Source organism: Anomalospiza imberbis, chromosome 8, assembly GCF_031753505.1.
Source record: "Anomalospiza imberbis isolate Cuckoo-Finch-1a 21T00152 chromosome 8, ASM3175350v1, whole genome shotgun sequence".
In the NCBI taxonomy this organism is placed as follows: Eukaryota; Metazoa; Chordata; class Aves; order Passeriformes; family Viduidae; genus Anomalospiza; species Anomalospiza imberbis.
The window spans coordinates 8,512,403-8,530,177 of record NC_089688.1 but is presented as its reverse complement, the minus strand read 5'-3'; the positions used below and the strand labels follow the sequence as shown (position 1 = coordinate 8,530,177).

The 17,775-nt window shown below is 42.1% G+C and overlaps 1 protein-coding gene across 5 annotated transcripts in view; it reads left to right on the top strand.

The window, feature by feature from the left end:
- Nucleotides 1-324: 324 nt before the first annotated feature.
- Nucleotides 325-17,775, top strand: part of GRID1 (glutamate ionotropic receptor delta type subunit 1) — a 533,233-nt gene continuing 515,782 nt past the window's right edge. For 3 of the 5 annotated variants that reach the window (XM_068197192.1, XM_068197185.1, XM_068197182.1), the window contains exon 1: nucleotides 1,104-1,143. In XM_068197192.1, coding sequence (XP_068053293.1) covers nucleotides 1,108-1,143 — 36 coding nt within the window. In that variant the 5' untranslated portion in view covers nucleotides 1,104-1,107. Of the gene's footprint in view, nucleotides 412-1,103; nucleotides 1,144-1,402; nucleotides 1,512-17,775 lie in introns of those variants that run through there. The other 2 variants (XM_068197195.1, XM_068197194.1) reach the window with 2 other exon arrangements.

Below are 17,775 nucleotides of genomic sequence, written 5' to 3'. Positions count from 1 at the left end.
CCTCCCCTGCTGATGCCACCCCTGCTCACGGAATCCATCCTGGACGGCTCCCCGCGGAGTTTCTCCGGGATTCCAGGCTGTGAGCGTGGACGTGGGGCCGGGCAGCGCCCCAGGTGTGCTGCTGAGGGAGGGGCTGTGCCCGGGCAGGTGGGGCCAGCCCAGCACCAGGTGCTGCCCGCAGCGCTCAGGGCTCGGGCTCGCCGCGACCCAGCGGCGGCCGGGGGCTTCCAGAAGGTTCCTCAGACAGGTGAGATGGGGCTGGGGGCTTCCAGAAGGTTCCTCAGGCAGGTGAGCTTGGGCCGGGGGCTTCCAGAAGGTTCCTCAGGCAGGTGAGCAGGGGCTGGGGGCTTCCAGAAGGTTCCTCAGGCAGGTGAGCAGGGGCTGGGGGCTTCCAGAAGGTTCCTCAGGCAGGTGAGATGGGGCTGGGGGCTTCCAGAAGGTTCCTCAGACAGATGAGTGTTGGCTGGGGGATTCCAGAAGGTTCCTCAGGCAGGTGAGCTTGGGCCGGGGGATTCCAGAAGGTTCCTCAGACAGGTGAGTGTTGGCCGGGGGATTCCAGAAGGTTCCTCAGACAGGTGAGATGGGGCTGGGGGATTCCAGAAGGTTCCTCAGACAGATGAATGTTGGCCGGGGGATTCCAGAAGGTTCCTCAGACAGATGAGTGTTGGCCGGGGGATTCCAGAAGGTTCCTCAGGCAGGTGAGCTGGGGCTGGGAGCTTCCAGAAGATTCCTCAGGTAGGTGAGCAGGGGCTGGGGCCTTCCAGAAGGTTCCTCAGGCAGGTGAGCTGGGGGCTTCCAGAAGGTTCCTCAGGCAGGTGAGTGTTGGCTGGGGGCTTCCAGAAGGTTCCTCAGACAGGTGAGTGTTGGCCGGGGGATTCCAGAAGGTTCCTCAGACAGGTGAGATGGGGCTGGGGGATTCCAGAAGGTTCCTCAGACAGATGAGTGTTGGCCGGGGGATTCCAGAAGGTTCCTCAGGCAGGTGAGCTGGGGCTGGGAGCTTCCAGAAGATTCCTCAGGCAGGTGAGCAGGGGCTGGGGGCTTCCAGAAGGTTCCTCAGACAGGTGAGTGTTGGCCAGGGGATTCCAGAAGGTTCCTCAGGCAGGTGAGATGGGGCTGGGGGCTTCCAGAAGGTTCCTCAGGCAGGTGAGTGTTGGCCAGGGGATTCCAGAAGGTTCCTCAGGCAGGTGAGCAGGGGCTGGTGCCTCAGGCAGGTAAGCGGGCTGGGCTCTCGCCGCCTCGTGGTGCTTATGGTCCTGGCCATTGTATTTCCCCCGGTTTTTGGGGACAGGTGGCAGCCCCACGCCTGTACAAGGGCAGGAGGGCGCTGGGCACTCCTGAGGAGTGCCTCATCCTGCGTGACCCCGAAAGGCTCAAGCACGGCCAGGTGTTTCATGGATTATGTTTGCTTTCGGGAACCACCAGGGGGTGACATGCTGAAACTTTAATTTCCGAATTGCAGAAATGAGGCATTGAGTTCTTTAAAGGTCAGAGCTCAGGGTAAAACTCTGCAGGTAGAGAAGACATTTTCTCTTGAGAGCTGGCCATGAGCTAGCTGCTGCTCTGCTGCTCTTTTGGGCTGTGTTTGGGGCATACTAGACAAACCTAGTTGTGAATTTCCTGTGGAAAATTTCCTTCAGCGAAAAAAACAATGATCTGTTAGAGCTGAAACTGTGGAAAAATAGTTGTGAATTCTGGGTTTCCTGGTGTGAAGAAAAAAAAAATCATTTGTATATAGTTGGAGTATCCGGTTTCACTAATATTTACAGAAATATGTTTATTTCACTATTCTGTTTGGAAATTTACATTCTCCGTGACAAAATGAGTAAAACATGTTACGCATGGTGACATTCACTCTGTGGTGTGTTGCCTCTGCCCCAGAGTAGGACCGTGGCCCTCCATATTTCTCTAGAGATTAGTAGAGATTATTTTGGGCATTATTGGATACCCATAGTAGACAGCTAGGAAAGTCACTTGGTGTCACACGTTCCTTGGGAGCTTGCCAACAAGCCAATCCATGCCTAATTACATGGTCCATTCAGCTGCAGCTACTTCAATATCAAACACTGTTGTTCCAGTAAATGTGAATTTCATGTGAAAGGACGTAAACATCAAACTGCAAATTAAGCATGATGTAGACCCTGGGCCCAGGGATGCACCAGGTCTGAGGAAGGCACACTCCTCACCTCAATGAAAAAGAAACAAAAAATTTTAAGGTTGGAATGTTATTGTTTGGGCCTCTAAAAAGATTCTTCATTGCACATGTGCAAATAAAATCATAGGGTACTCACAAAATCCCCAGTTAGTTGCTTTGGATAGTGATCAGCAGGCTTACATCATTAAAGATCTTTGCATGAAACAGAAAATGGCCTAATTTAACACAGCAGGAAGTAAGGAGGGGGTGATGGTTGGAACTTCAGCAATTAATAATTAAGAAGTAGGAGACAGAAGATACCACCTGAGAAGAAAACAGGCTGTAAGTGACTACTGTGGTGCACCCACAGGGAAGATGGGGCTCGGACACCGTTTCTGGGCAGCATTTTGTCAAAATGCAGTTGCATTGCAGATGTAAGACCCAAGTGAAAATAGGTAAATTGATAAAAAGGATCACTCTTTTAACAGTTCTCTTTACTCACTTTTGGAAGCTTAGGAGGTTTCTGACTCTTAAGGAGTTTCACTGCTGGAAGCTCTTTCTAATTTCTGTGATTGGGCAACAACTTAGATGGAATACACACCTTGCTTTATGGGGGTTTTATTCCTGTCCCTGTCCATTACACAAGGAAAGAAAAGGGCTTCCTGCTAAAACCCAGGCATGCAGTTTCTATTTTAAATCTCAAGTATTTGTTTTTTGTGCTGCAATACTGCTGACTTTGCTATAGTTATACATAGTTCATTGTCCTCTGTCCAAGACATTTTTAACTCTCCTTTTCTGTTTTAAACAGAACTGAACTGGAGAAGAAACATTCTTCTAATTCAGTGTTCTTTTTAACTTCAGTGGAGATGGAAATTGAAGTTGCTCTTGAGGGGAGAGTAGTAGATGGACCAGAACTACTTAATATCAGAGTCACAATTCATACTGCTCACATCTCATCTTAGAAGTACAAGCTGTACTGTTCTTGAAATGTCAATGCTTTTTTTCCCCATATTTAAAATAGGCATTCAGTCTCTTCATCTTGGAAAAAGAACTTGGTGTCTTCATTGATTTCACAATACAAAATATTCATGCAAAGCCTGACTTTTCAAAGGACTGTGAGGCAAATGTTAGCACGATAGCAATAATTTAAATCAGAGGTTTTATCTCTGCTGAGCCACTTCTTTTTTTATCCTGTCTTTTTTTAGATAGTAAAGCACTTTGTTATGAACTTTTTTTATGCACTTACAAGCATAGGAAACATTGTGAGTAGGCTGCATTTGGGATATTTAGTTGCAGCTGTGCCAAGTTCCTAATAAAAACAATTTAATTGTTACAGTCATGGACTCATCTCAGTTGCTGTGTGAACTTTAGATAGACCCCTCAATAGTCTACTGAATTCAGCAGGAGTTTCTTTTCTAGTGAAAATTATGAAGGTTTAAAAAAGGAGTTCATCCTCTTGTGGATCAATGTGTGCTAATTGTACTTCCAATTGCTCGTCATTGCTACCTGGCTATACTTTCTTGCCTTCACAGCTTGTTTTCCAGCTGAAAACAAGCATGTACAGCTTGTTTCCTGTACAGCTCTAGTTCTGCTTCAGAAGAAAACATGTTAAATTCAGTGTGAACTCAACAAGGAGTGATTTCGTCAGCTCTGTCATAGCTAAGATGATGTAGCTGTGCTCTTCCCCATTTTTAACTGGCATAATTGTACTGTCAAAATGTTGTTGTGTAAATCAAGCTGCAGTGTGTTTCCAACATCAGTGCTAATGTAGCTGGTCTGACACTTCTTTCTAATTACAATTTGCATATTTGCAACAGTTGGCTGAGCTGCAGGAGGTGGTGAGATGGGCGAGTCACGTCAGGGAGGCTGGGAAGGAGCCGGAGAGCTGCTCCAAGTACAGTCTGCAGTGGACCCACAGCCAGACAGATCCAAACTTTCCTACTGCCACACACAGGAAAGAGGGAGGAAGAGAGGCCAGTGATGCAGGAGAATGAAAGCTTGCACCAGCAAGGACAAGGCCTGGTTTAGCTACCTAGAACATGGGATTCTGCTTGGAATCCTGGTCTGCTGGGGGCAGATGGGCTCCATCTGTTAGACAAGGGGAAGAGCATCATCAGTCACAGCCTTGCCAAGCTGGCAGGCAGGGCTTTAAAGTTTCTGTGGGAAGGGACCTTTATCCCATCCCACTTCTACCAGTTGAATGCCAGGCCAGCAGGAGATGCCCAGAGCCTGGAGAGGGGTCACATGTCAGCAGGAGAGCCCCTGAAGAGCAGCACAAAGGAAATCCAGCCAGTCCCAAGCTTCACTGAGGGCTAGATTTAAATGCAAAATGCTAGATTTAGATGCAAATGCATGTAGCTTTGGGAGTAATTAAGAGGAGTTAGAAATGTGTACAGATCTACAGGGTTGTGGAATCCTGGATATGTGTGGGATGGATCCTATGACCAGAGTACTGGAATGAAAGGATTCAGGTACTTCAGCAAAGACAAGCAAGGGAGACAAGGAAGAGCTGTTACCTTTTATGTTAATGTCCAGCTGGAGTGCATGGAGCTGTGCCTGGGGATGCATGTGGAGCTGGCTGAGAGCTTATGGGTCAGGTTGAGAGAAGGGCATAGTGCAAAACAGGAAGACTGAGTGGAAGAGGATGCCTGGTCTTCATGTATTCTTTCAACCACCTCAATATCTGTTGGAAGGACACCACAGCAGAGCATAGGTAATCCAGGGGGTTCCTGGAATACAGTGATGGTAACTTCCTTCTCCAAGTGACAGAGGAGTCAATGAGGAGACATGCCATGCTGGATCTTGTTCTCGCCAACAAGGAAGGGCTGGTGGGGAATGTGAAGCCCCAGGGCTGGCTTGGCTGGAGTGACCAGGACGGTGGAATGTTGAAGTGTAAGGACAGTGAAAAGGGTGCACAGCAAAGTCACTGTCCCAGACTTGAGGAGAGCAGACTTTGGCCTCTTCAGGGATCTGCTTGGTAAGGAGCCGTGGGATAAGGTCCTGGAGGGAAGAGGGTTCCAAGAAGGATGGTTAACCTTCAAAGATCACCTTCTCCCAGCTGAGCTGACCCTATGTGGAATCCTGTGACAGAGGCAGTACAGTTTCTTAGCTGCTTTCTCACTTGGCCACAGAGATCCTGCAGAATACTAAAAAGGCCTCTAGGACAGATTATATTAATGACAGGGTTCTGAGATCTGTACTACAATACTTCCTGAAAATTTGATGTGGTACATATCAATATATGAGGCAAACACTTTATCAGGATTATAGCAGTCCTCAAAGAGATTCATTGGGAGTTGTAGGGATGGGAAGAGGTAAATACTTGTCCAGACAGGCTTTACAGTGTCTTTTGTCACATGTGGTACAGAGCAGAAAGAGGAACCAGACATTTTTCTGTGATAACCATAGATTCTGAAATGAGAAACAGCAGGCATGGAAATTCAGCCAATAAAAGATGGGTATATCAGGGCTGCTGTGGAGAGCTTTTAAGCCTTTCAGACCTGTGTCTTCATAACTGAAGTGTTATCATGCATCGGTGTTTTTTACCAAAAACATAACTGAAAGAATTTTTACTTCAATGACTGAGACTGATGTTTTGCTACAGAGAATGCTGGAGTAGGGAGCACAGACTGATTCCTTTCTTCTTAGCTCAAAAATCTCAAAAAGCTATACCTTTTTAAGTGACTCTCTAAATGGCAGACATCTATTACTATTAGGTTCAACAACAGACTCTTTTCTCTTTTGCTAAGCCCCTCTGAATCTCCAGCATGCATTTTTTATAAATTCTAGGCTGAGATATTTATCAAAGCTTAGTTGAGGAACATGGTACATGACCATTGACTGCACCCCTCAATGCAGTTGTTCTGTTGAAATGCCTCAGTTCCTCCACTCTGCACACCTCTCAACCCAAAAGCAATATTTGGCTTTTATGGTTAGTATAAATTACAATGTTCTTCAGAGTGAAGTTGCTGAGAAGTAGCTGCAAACACACATTTCCTTTAGCATTAGATACTGTATGGCCTACAGGTCATAGACCAGTGGCAGCTGCCTTTGGACAGCTCCTCTTGGCTCATTTTCCTTCTCCCCTTCCTTGTACACACCTGCTCCTGGGGAATTCAGGCAGATGTTCCCTAAGGAGATCTTTTGGAATAAGAATGGGGGTGGTGCAGATTTTTTTGTGTCTGTCCCTCTCCTAACTTTCACCTCTTGTGTCTGAACGGCCAGCTGCAGAGCAGAAAAACAAGTGAAAAGGGGATACAGAAATGCTAAATGAGCAATTAGCAGTTCATTTATCGTTGGTAACCTGTTTGGGGCAAACATTGAAAGATTAATTGGCAAAGAAGCATGAAGCAGAACTGGCTGTCAGGGAGCCCCATCATGCCCAGCACTATGGCTCTTTCTGCCTTGCTTGGAAGAAAACATGGTAACTCACATCCACAGCCTTGAAATTAATCCTATTAGACACTCTTTAAAAAAAACCCAAGAGGCATGCAGCTTTCCACTTGGATTAATTCAGTGTGAATCTATTGTCAAGACAGCCCCTCCCAACATGCCTTGTATTTCCACATGAGCTTGAATGAAAATGAGTTTGAGACTGTTGCAAGTTTCAACTGTTCAAAAATCCAAGAAGATAGGGAGAGGATGTGACAGCTTGGTCTGTTTTGCTTATTCAATTAACAGACCATCCAGGGAAAAGAAGATTTATGAGGAGCTGTCACTGTCCTTGATGATCCCTGATGGGTTTCAGGTTTTCATAAGAACAAACCATCCACTCCTGTGGTGAGGGAAAAACCCTTTTCCATAAATGAAACGCACACAGCAACACTTTGTCCAGGCCTGTCTTCTTCCTCGGACCCATTTTAATGCAGGTGGATATTCATGGGGATCTCTTCTCAGGTACAGATGTGTTATTACCATCCTTCAGGATGGACACCAGTCTTGCAGTGATTTACTTTTCTTCTCTGCAATAAAACAGAACAGCAAAGGGTTAAGAAAAAACTTTGGTGCCACTCAGTGGACTGGGAAGGAGAATAACATGAGTGAAACAAGCACCTTTGAAGCACACTCCTAAGTTAGAGTAAGTCCTGCAACAGAAGAAAATACTAAAGAGAAAAATAATGAGATTGGGAGGGGAAATGTTGCTTTGGTATTACTGCACTGAATATCAGTAGTGAGGCTTGCAGAACCTAATTACAGCAAATTCATACACAAACTCTACATTTGCAAGCAAGTGAAAAGAAATTATTTCAGGTCAAGGAAAAGGATCCCAGACCTTGCTATATCTGGCAAATTTACTGGCAGCAGAAGGATGGTGATTCTTTTACCTTATGTATGCACAGAAGTGTTAAGAAGTGGGTGTATCTGCTGGATTTCACTCCATCATCATTAGCTCTATTCCCATTACAGTCCCAGAAATGTAGGCCTTGGGAAGAGGCAGCGTTTGTGTTTCCTAATGCCCTCTACAGGGTCTCAGAGGTAAAACGCCTGCTTAAAATACTGAAATGTGTTGTATTTAACAATATGTAATAGCAGTTTGCCCACTCTAAGGAAGAAAGCTGAAATATGTTAATAACCAATACTCTGCTGAACAATACACTACTACCTTTCTATGGCTAAGCTGGAAAATTGCACATCTAAGTAACTTATTGATTAAAAGAGCCTTTAAATAACAACAAAACTGCACCGTGATCCCTTCTACTTTCTGTTATCAGTGGATGTGTTGCAAGCCCAGCAATAGTCTGCATTTTGTGAGGCTGGAACAGGCTCAGGTTGCTATTCTACTCTTTCTCTTGGCTTGAAAACAGAATTTTGTTTTTTTTTTTTTTTTTTTTTTTTTTTTTTTTTTTTTAGTTTTTTTTTAAACATTTCCATTTGATACTACACAGTTTTTGGGAAATCAGCATATTCCTATCTGTTAAACAGTACTTTTTGGTGTGAATTTGGCTCCACTTCTGAAGAGCCAATAACATTTGAATGCATTCCAGTTTCCATTGTAACTTGTGCTTGGAAGTTTGGCCAGGCTGGTAACTTGCAGAATAGCTTGGGTTACATGAAAACAAACATTGCAGAGCTGAACACGAGGCCCTTAAAATCAATGGGAGACTTTTCCTCTTGACTGCTCTGGGTCTTGAGGCTGACCATGGTTTGTTCTCTCCTTGGCCAAAAGGTTTCAGGCAAGCGCTTGCACATTCCTGTTTGTGTTATGCTCAATGAGTCTCTGCTGGGTAGTCCCAGGGACAGGGACTCAGCTCTGCCTCAGCATTCTCACAGGCTGCATCCTTTTCCCCCAGTGTAGGTAGGGCTGCTATTATTCAGTATTACACCAATTTCTGTTGCAAGAGCATCTTTTTAGTGGTTTATAGCTCAAATGAAACATTTGGTTTGAAATTTTTCATACTGATGTTTTTTTCCTGAAATAAAAGTATATATATGTTTCTAAAATTATTGTGTGTCTGGGTAGTATTCCCTTATTTTGGAACAGAGACTTATTATATAGTAAGAATGATGCTTCATATCAGGGAGAACTTTTTTACTCTGTAGCCAAATTCAAATGAATTTTCAGTTATCAAAAAATAAAAAAATAGGACACTCTTAGCATCATGATGAAATGCAATCTGTCTGGGGGAACAGTGCTTTTATTGCTAGACCCTGCTATAACGTCAGAAGAGTGTTGAAAATCCACATTGGATCTGATGCCTACCTGTATGTTCTCTTATATTTTGGGCTTGAATAATGTCTGAACATTTTCAAAAGGAAAATTGGTTGGTTGGTGGTTTTCATAAGGCAGATGTTTCCTCTCTCACATAGATGAGTAATTAACTTGTTTTTAAATCTCTCATAGCAACTTTATAATACTTGTATTTTTGGCAAAAGCTGCTCTTGGCATATGGGCAAAAAGGAATAATACCGTTCAAAGTAACTGTATCTATCATGTTGCATCATTAAGAGAATAGGCTGAAAAAATTAGATGCTCTTAGACAGTTATGTAAATAAATTGCTTTTTAGCTATCACTTCCAGTGATCCATCCTTCTTTTAGGAGAATGGGTAGGTGCAATTTCTCTCGCAAGAAAGATCTGATGCCACAAGAGGCAGAGAAAATATGAACATGTCTGTTGCTCTTTAGTCCCTGGTTGGTTTCATTCCTTAGGTCACTCTATATTGCCTTCATTATCCTTTTACTCTCAGATATTTATCATAGGATTTATTTTTCCATTGTACTCTTCATGAAACTGTGATAAAGAGCTTATTTTACTATCTTAAAGTCTTTAGAACACACAAGATTAGAGCTTGGAAGTATTAAGTTTAGGATAATTTCAGAAGAGCAATTAAATTTGCAACTGTACTTTGGAAGACAGGATCATTGTGTATATTTTTCTTGTACTCTAATAAGTAAATATGCCACAAACCTTTATTTTCATGACATAACTCTCTTGAGAGTGGTATTGGAGATAGCATTTAAATCAAAGTAGGCGGTAATGCTCAGGTTCAAAGCTTAGATGTCAGCTATGATGTCAAACTCCTACCGACTTTGAGTGAGGTGTAGATAAATTAACCTCTAGGTTGAATTCCTGAATCTACCCCAATTTGAATATTTTGCTGTTTTTTTATATACTTCTTTTGCCTATAATGATGAAACTAGCTTCTAAACCATTTTCTATAGAATAAGGGACTCTGCAAGTTCTGTTACATTTTACTCTTTTTATTGATGCATTACTTACTGAAGATAGCACGTAGTGAGAGCCAGATTCAGCTCCTGCCCTCATCTGCAATCAGGAAGATAATAAGGTGCCTTTAAATGCTTTTCTTTCTTTATCCCTCTTCAAGATAAAAGTGTATCAACAGAGAATTCTATAGCAAACTGAGCTGGTTTTGTAATTATAATGGCTGCCAATTGAATCAGGTAAAATTAATTCACTCCAATTGCTTCTCTATTGTGGTTATTTTTAAAGGATTTTGCTTCACAAAATGTGTCTTCACATGAATACATTTTAAAGGAAGTATCACAAAGCATTTTGTAGTGTAAAATGGGTTTCTTTGGTGTGTGGTGACAGCTGAATGCCACAGTGGACCATTGAATAATTGCTCACAACTGGGGGAGCCCTGGTGGTCCCATTGGGGTCAGTTACAGAGCTCAGGTCATTTGCAGATGAGTGGCTGAGTAAGTGATTAATCAGGCATGGCCACTGATAATGGGGGACCTCTGTGTCTTAAAGGAGACTGAGGGCATGCAGTGGGCCCTGTCCCACTTGAATAATTCTGACTGGACTAACAATTAGACTTCTCTAAGCCTGCTTCCTTTTACATCAATATCAGTTGTGTTTCCGTTGTCTTTCAGTGACCTTACAATCCATGTATTCTCTGTTAGATCATGACTAGCTGGCCAGGGCCAGGGGGGCAGCTCACTGCAGTTGATAATAATTTCCTTAGATTCACTGTTACTAATGGAATGGAAACAATTCAGTATTTTAATTTGGGAGATCAGAAGCAGAGTTGAATGCCAGATTTTTACCAGTAATTAGGAAAATAGATGAAAAAGAAGAAAATTCAAGTTGATCTCATATAAGCTGTAGGATGTAAGATAGAAACTGTGGCCCTAAAGTAAGAAGTGTTTGTTTTTATAAAAAAAAAAAAAACAAAAAAAAAACACAAAAAAAACCCCAAAAAGCAAAACAAAACAAAACAAAAAAAACCAAAACAAACTTACCAGCACAAGTTGCCATTTCAGACTTTGTATTATTTTTGCTGCTGCTAGACAAATTTTTTTCCCAGACTACTCAGAGGTGCTGAGTTCTACTTAGGCTACAGAAAATCTGGATTTTAAGAGAAAGTTACTAATCTGGTTACCCAGTCATTCACTCCAGAAGGCAGGTAATGATGGAAGTATTCAGTGTGTATTTGTGGTTATTCACTTTGTGATTATAACCTCATTAGACTGAACTAATTTTTACCTGCAGCCTTTTCTCACCTTTGCTTCTTTCACCTACTCTGTATACAATTTTAACTGACATAGGGCATAATTCTTGAATAAAAAACTTTTAAAATCTCTTGAAAACCAGCTTATTCTAGGTTTGCATATTATTCTATTGCCTAAAACATTATGGGCGAGGTCAATGGGAGTCGTTTGCAATTGCTGTGTAGCTTTCTGAGTCATGGTTTTCTAGGCTCAAATGAGTGTTCCTTCAGCAGATCTGTTTCTGTAATGCATTTTTTTAGATTTTAACCCTGTTGAGTTAAATTTGTGATTTCAACAGTTCATTCTATATTTTTCTAATAGGGGACTTCCAAATATTCACACATGTACAGACTGTGCTACAAGGTGTTACTTTTGGAGAAAAACACAGCTATGTCTCAGGAGGGGAAAAATTTTAACCTTTACAGACCTAGTCATAAATCTGGATATGGCAGTCAGGCTGAGTTCAGTGAGTCTGGGCTGGGCTCTGCCAATCAGTTTTTAAAATCGAGACACAAAGGAATGAAAGGCATCTTCATGTTCTACACTGGGCATGCTGTGTGGATGATTCCGTATGAGATCTTCCAGGTTTTTCAGCCCCCCCCAACCTGGCCACCATTTCACTGACACGGCAGCTATTCTTGGTGAGCTCTGCCATGTGGGAAACCTGACTGGTGAATGGTTTGGCTTTTTCTGATCTCTTATGATTCACCTCACCTCCTCTGTATTATTAATCTGAAATGCTCAGTAGAGCTGAGGAATTCAGTATGTTCAGCACGGTGAATATGATTCAAAATCCTGCTCTGCTGTGTGATAGGGAATATATTGAAGGGGGCTAATATTCTGTTCCAGACAGTTCCCTCTGATTTATGTGTGGAGATTTAAAACTATCCAATGAAACATTTCTCCCACTCACTCTTGTCTTGTGCTGATCTTTCAGTCAGTTTCCTGAATTCTTCTGTCCTTACATACATCTGAGCTGGGCAGCATAAGACACATGAACATTCTGTTGCTGGTGCTTATGATTACCTTGCAGGAGGCAGAGAATTTTATGTGTGTTCTCCAGGATTCCTTAAAATGTGCTGATCAGCAGATATGCATGCCTGTAAGCCAGCTCAGTAGAACAATTGTGAAATAAAAACACAGTAGTACACTAAGCAGACTTATTGTAGGTCTGAGGGTTTAGAGTTTTTAAAGGCCTTTAGAGAGTTCTGGAAAACAAATCCTATTGAGAGTCAAAAAGATTTGCATGGTTAAATCCTTTAGCCATTTTAGAAAAACTTCTCATATATGAATAAATATAGAGAAAATCCGTGTATTCACTCCCAAAGAAAGAAAACAAGTCCAGGAAAAACACAGATTTCAGATGACATCAGGCAAGACAACCTGAAAAAAACTATATAAGAAAAGCAAAATTACTCCAAAGTTAATTTTAAATTTATTTTACAATACATATTTTTAGTGTTTAGAATTTTTTTTAGCATACTTATGCTACCTGATGCCTAAATTTGGATTGAACCCAAGTGTGACTGCTGTGACTTCAGGGGTTCAAATTTTACTCCTGAAGTTGTAGGGAAATAGATTTGGAGCTGGCTGGAGTATGTACTTCTCCATTACCCCACAGTGGATGTTGCCTTAGTCACTGCTGCGTTCATTTGAAGCTTCTAACACTGTGTTCTATCCAGCACAACCACGTAAATCGCTCACTTGGGAAGGTGATGCTGGCAGAGGCTGGATCTTGCCTGCAGTCTGTCGAGCAGAGCCTCGCTCAGATCATTTGCAGTCTGATACCCCTGTACCTCAAATCCAAGAGTGGAGGAGGGAGCTCTTGAGTCAGATGGCAGTGGCACCAGCTCTGCTTCTTAGAAGTTCTTTTAGTTGAGGTTCTGCTTCTGTTGCTGTGCTCAGTGATGGAGAACTGGTGTGCTCATCACTCAGTTCAGATGATGATGGTCAACCCTCCTTTTATGTTGTTACCACAGTGCTGGGAATTCTTCCACAGCTCAGATGGCTAAACCAAGGGAACTATGTGTGCATGTTCTTGGATAATTTTTAAAAGAAAACATCTGTTTTATTGTTTGTATTCTGAAGAAAACCCAAGATTTACGTATGTATCTTAGCTTCTCTTCCTATGCTTTCTGAACACGTGCAATGAAGTTGCTTTGTCTGTTTAAATTTTGTCTCAATTACTAGAGATTTAATTTAATTTTAAACAAAGGTCAAGGTTTCTAATGGATAAGGATGTAAGAGAAGAAAACTAGAGAACAGAGAACATATCTATGGATAAGGATGTAAGAGAACAAAACCTTGGTACCTTCCTAATCCTTTACTGTTGAGGAAGCTATTCACCACCTCTTCTGAATTTTAAGACAGGATACCTGGCTGTAAAATATGAAATATAATAGCATAACTGCTGTCAGAATCCAACTGTAATAATTGAAAGAAAGGAAATGTTAGAGGAAAAAAAGTATGAAAGGAAAAGGGAAAGGCACTTTTAACTTTTAAAACAGGGGAATGAATTATAATAAGGCAGTGAAGTTCTTTAAAACAAGTTGTATTTACATCAGCTTGGAGCTGAGATGTTCTGAGGCCTGGAGTTTGTAGAAGGTCTGTAGGAATAGCAGGCAACAAGAAGAATGGAGAAAAAAAGCAAAGATGTAAATGCATCATATTGCCTATCTGAGGGCTAAAGCTGAGAAAATAATGGTTTGAATGAGACTTCTGCTAGGACTGCAGAAGAACGTTTCAGTCTCTAGCTCAAGGGCTAATTTCACTCTGAGTGAGGGAGTGAAGGACCAGAGGGAGGATGTGGTGTTTGAGAGATTGGTAGTGAATTTTTTCTGAAAGTGAGGGAAGAACAGGAAGAGAAATAGTCAGTTGGGAAATGATAGCATCTCTTTTGAAGGTCTACAAGCTTCTCTTGTGACTAGAGGAAAGAATATAGTAGTTTCTGTGCTAAATCAGAATAGATGGAATTGGCAGTTTGGGAACAATGAGAACTGGTCAGGGATTAAAGCCACAAGACTGAGCCACTTGAGTGTCACAGTGGCTCAGAAGTGCCTCTGTATGTGTTCCACAACTCCATCCTGTCTGAATATTCCCTCTGCAAGCAAAAGTTTCTTTAGGACTTGTGCAGGTATAAGTCTGTAAGGTCCCACTTTCCTGTACTGAGACACTTACCACAAGCAAAGAGATCAAGGGAAATGGTTTTTACATTGCTGGGTACAGACAGGGTTACAGAGCAAAATTCTACATATGGCTGCCTAACTCCATTGTAGGACAAATTTAGAATACAACTTTACACTGAGGAGATGGAGAACTTTGAATTTGTGAGTAAAAATGTGTTCTGGACAATTAATTTGGTGTCTCTGTACCCTGAAAGGAGCTGTTTATCTATGTGATAGAGACACCAGAGGCATTACCGGTACAAAGTATCCCGCCTGCATACACCAGTGTGCCCTTGCATGGCTGTAGGAAGTAAGAGCCTCTCTGGAGGCATGACAGCTGAGAGTTTTTGGTTCCCTCTGCCACCGGCAGCATCTGAGGCTGACAGAATGTTCCCAGCTAATGCCAGCTGATAGTCCAGAGAGGCTCTTCAGATTAGGCACCCTACAGCCAACATAAGGGGACTGCTTTATTTTCACAGTAGTAGCTCTCAATGTATTTTCATTCATGCAGAGGGGATAAAATGCAAAGAAAAAAAAAGGCAAGGAGTTATTTATCTGAAATTCAAATGGAGGATTAGCTGCATTACCATCTGATAATGGAGGCACGCAGAATTAAAGACAAAGGTACATGCCTGTGTATGTCAGACCTTTGACTGTCTAATCCTGCCCAGTTGCTGCAGTCAGGATCATAGAGATTGTTTTTGTGAGCTATTGCTCAGCAAAAGCAAAACAGATCAGCCATAGTTTGTAGAATTAGATCAGCCCTGACCTGAAGCATCCAGCACAAAATACAAAGCTTCTGGCAAAAATAGAGAGAAATATAACCAGCTTGCCCTCCTTAAATCTAAGTGAGGAAAATGCATCTGGTGTAGCCATAAAATCAGAGGTGACTTGTTTTAGAAAGAAGGAAAGCATCAATTTGTCATTCTGTAGCTGTTTTTTCGCTGAGCAGAATTGCTGTAGGGATCAGAGCAGTCAGCAGTAGAGAAAGACTATTAAATGAGTCCACTCCCCAGCACTCATGGACGTAATCCCTTGATGCAAATACATGGTTTATTAAGGTTACAGTGTACTGGCTGTGGGAGTCAGACCTCTAATAACATCATCCCTGGAGCTCTGGGGGAATAATGCTGCTTCTCTTTTGAGGTGAGCTGTGGGTGGTTGTGCACCACTGCTGTACACTGGTAAAAGGGAACTCTCCTTGCTGCTAAGAAAGGCCATTTGAAAGGAACTATGAATGTTCAGGTTAGCTGTAGGCATTAAGTGCTTTCCAGATATGTTCACTTGAGACAAGCTTAAATTCTCACAGCAAAATGTTGAATTTCAGATTACATTCTAGTAAAATTCAGTCTGGAGAGGAAAGTTCCATTGAATGGCGTAGGAAGTCTGAAGGAGAAGAAGATTTAAAAACTCTGGTGCTGTTGGAATCTCCATCAATTAGCTAAATAAAAAGCCAAAAGAAGTGTTCTAACAAACCAGACTGAATGCAGGGAAGATACTTAGAGAACCAGGTAGCTTTGTATTTATTATAGATCGTGTTTCAGTGAAGACTTTTGTCAAGTTCTCTGTCCTCCTTGGGATGTAGCGGCCAACAGCAGAGTTGGAAACACAGCCACATCCTACAGATGCCTGTGGTTGAGCCTGGGCCAGAATTTCCTTCCTGCTCCCCCTACTCCAGGCTTTTGCAGCTGCTGTGACTCTCATCCATACCAAAGACACAATGATAGGAGCACCAGGATCCACCATGCTGCTGGGTTTGTGTAATGCAGTGCACATTGAGGGCCTAAGCTCTGAAACCTGGAGACAACACAATTGCATCAGTGTCTAACTAGCATCATGAGAGTGAGCTTGCACTACACACCACATGTTCAACTGAGCTGATGTTTTTGTTATCACAAGAGACTCAGTTCATCACAATAATTCATCCTTCACTTGCCTGTCAGATCCTTGGGCCCGCTTCATCTTTTTTCTATTGTAGGAGATGATGTCTTTGCAAAGGCAAATGAAATGCAGCTGAGAATGTAATTTTGTTCTCTACCTGTTACTTTACAAGCTCAATGTAGCATAGGACAATAGAGAAGAGAAGCCCTGAAACCGGGACTATTGGTTTTCGCTGTATTTTTGTTGAGGTTTCTGAAAGTTGTACTTCACTCCAAGTTTCAGTTTGACTTGCTGCCAGGATCCATAAACCAGGGAAGAAAGCCCCAGCCCTCAGAAAACAGCTCCTGGTGAGGATGTTGAATTGGTTATTCAAAAATCAAGACAATTGCTAACTATTTTTTAAAAATATCAGTCTTATTATAAAGCCTGTTGCTAATTGTTAACCCATGTACATATACACAGTGTTAGAAATTTTGGCTCTAAGATAGCATCACTTAAAAGCTTTGATGTTCACCTTTTAGAAAATTAGTTAGTCATTCTTCTCCTTCCAAAAATAAATGTGAGAGGAAACATCAAATTAATCATAGGTACAAAGACTGCCTGTAGTGAGGTAGCTCATTAAGCTTCCTTTTCCCTAGTTCCACGTTTCTTTCAGAATTTTAATCTCCATAGATTTTTTTGTGTTGGAGTGTGTAGTATTCTGCAACAATGAAATGCTTTGCTGGGTCATTTATCATCCTTTGAAAGGTCTATACAATTACTTTTGTGTTTGTGTTACACTCTAAAGTTTTAGAATCTGGGCTTCCAGAATTTGTGCAGTGGAAGATGCACATTAGAGAAGGTGCACCATTACTTCTGAAAGCCCTTCCTTGGAAGTTATGTAATTACATCCCTTTACACAAAGTAAACTGTTTATTTTTCTGGTGCTGTTCTCAGGCTTACAGCACCCCCTACAAGTTACTTCCAAGCTGCAGATGCAGGCTGGTGTCTTCCCTTGTTTGTGCACCCCCTGCCATGACATAGCTGCAGGTGGCCACCCTTCTGCAGCCCCATGACAGCTCCAGGGACTTCAGCCCTTGCAGCTGGCTGCTGGTAAGGATACTGTCTTGATTTTGTCCTGGGAGCTAGTGAACTTCTTTCCGTTCTGAAGGTTCCCACATCCCATTTATTCCTCAGCTCTGGATATTAATTAATGAGAGAGGAGCAGTTGTAGAAGGGAGCCTTTGTTGGCACTAGGGGTGGACCATATGCCAAAACTTGGTAAACCAGTCTGAAAGGCAGTGATCAAGTCCAAAGAGAGTCACTATGGCAAAAAAAAGCAGCTTTATTGTTTCATCAGGTGGAGAGTCACACCAAATCACTTGGGTTTTTTGGTTAATTTTAGAATTGCTCTATCTCAATTTTACAAGTTTAATTACTTAGGTTTTGTGAAAGTGAAATTAGTCACATTCTGGCAGTGGGATAATTGAACTGCACATGACAAATATTATTGAATCATTGCAATAGCTATAATGGCTTTGGTGGAGTTTTTTCTTCCCTATCTCAGAGTACTATTACTCTCATACTTTCTTGGCACTATGTGCAGTTCAGAAGATGTTTATCTGTAGCTCTCCTGTCAGTTAATCCCGCTCCTTAGTCCACCTGA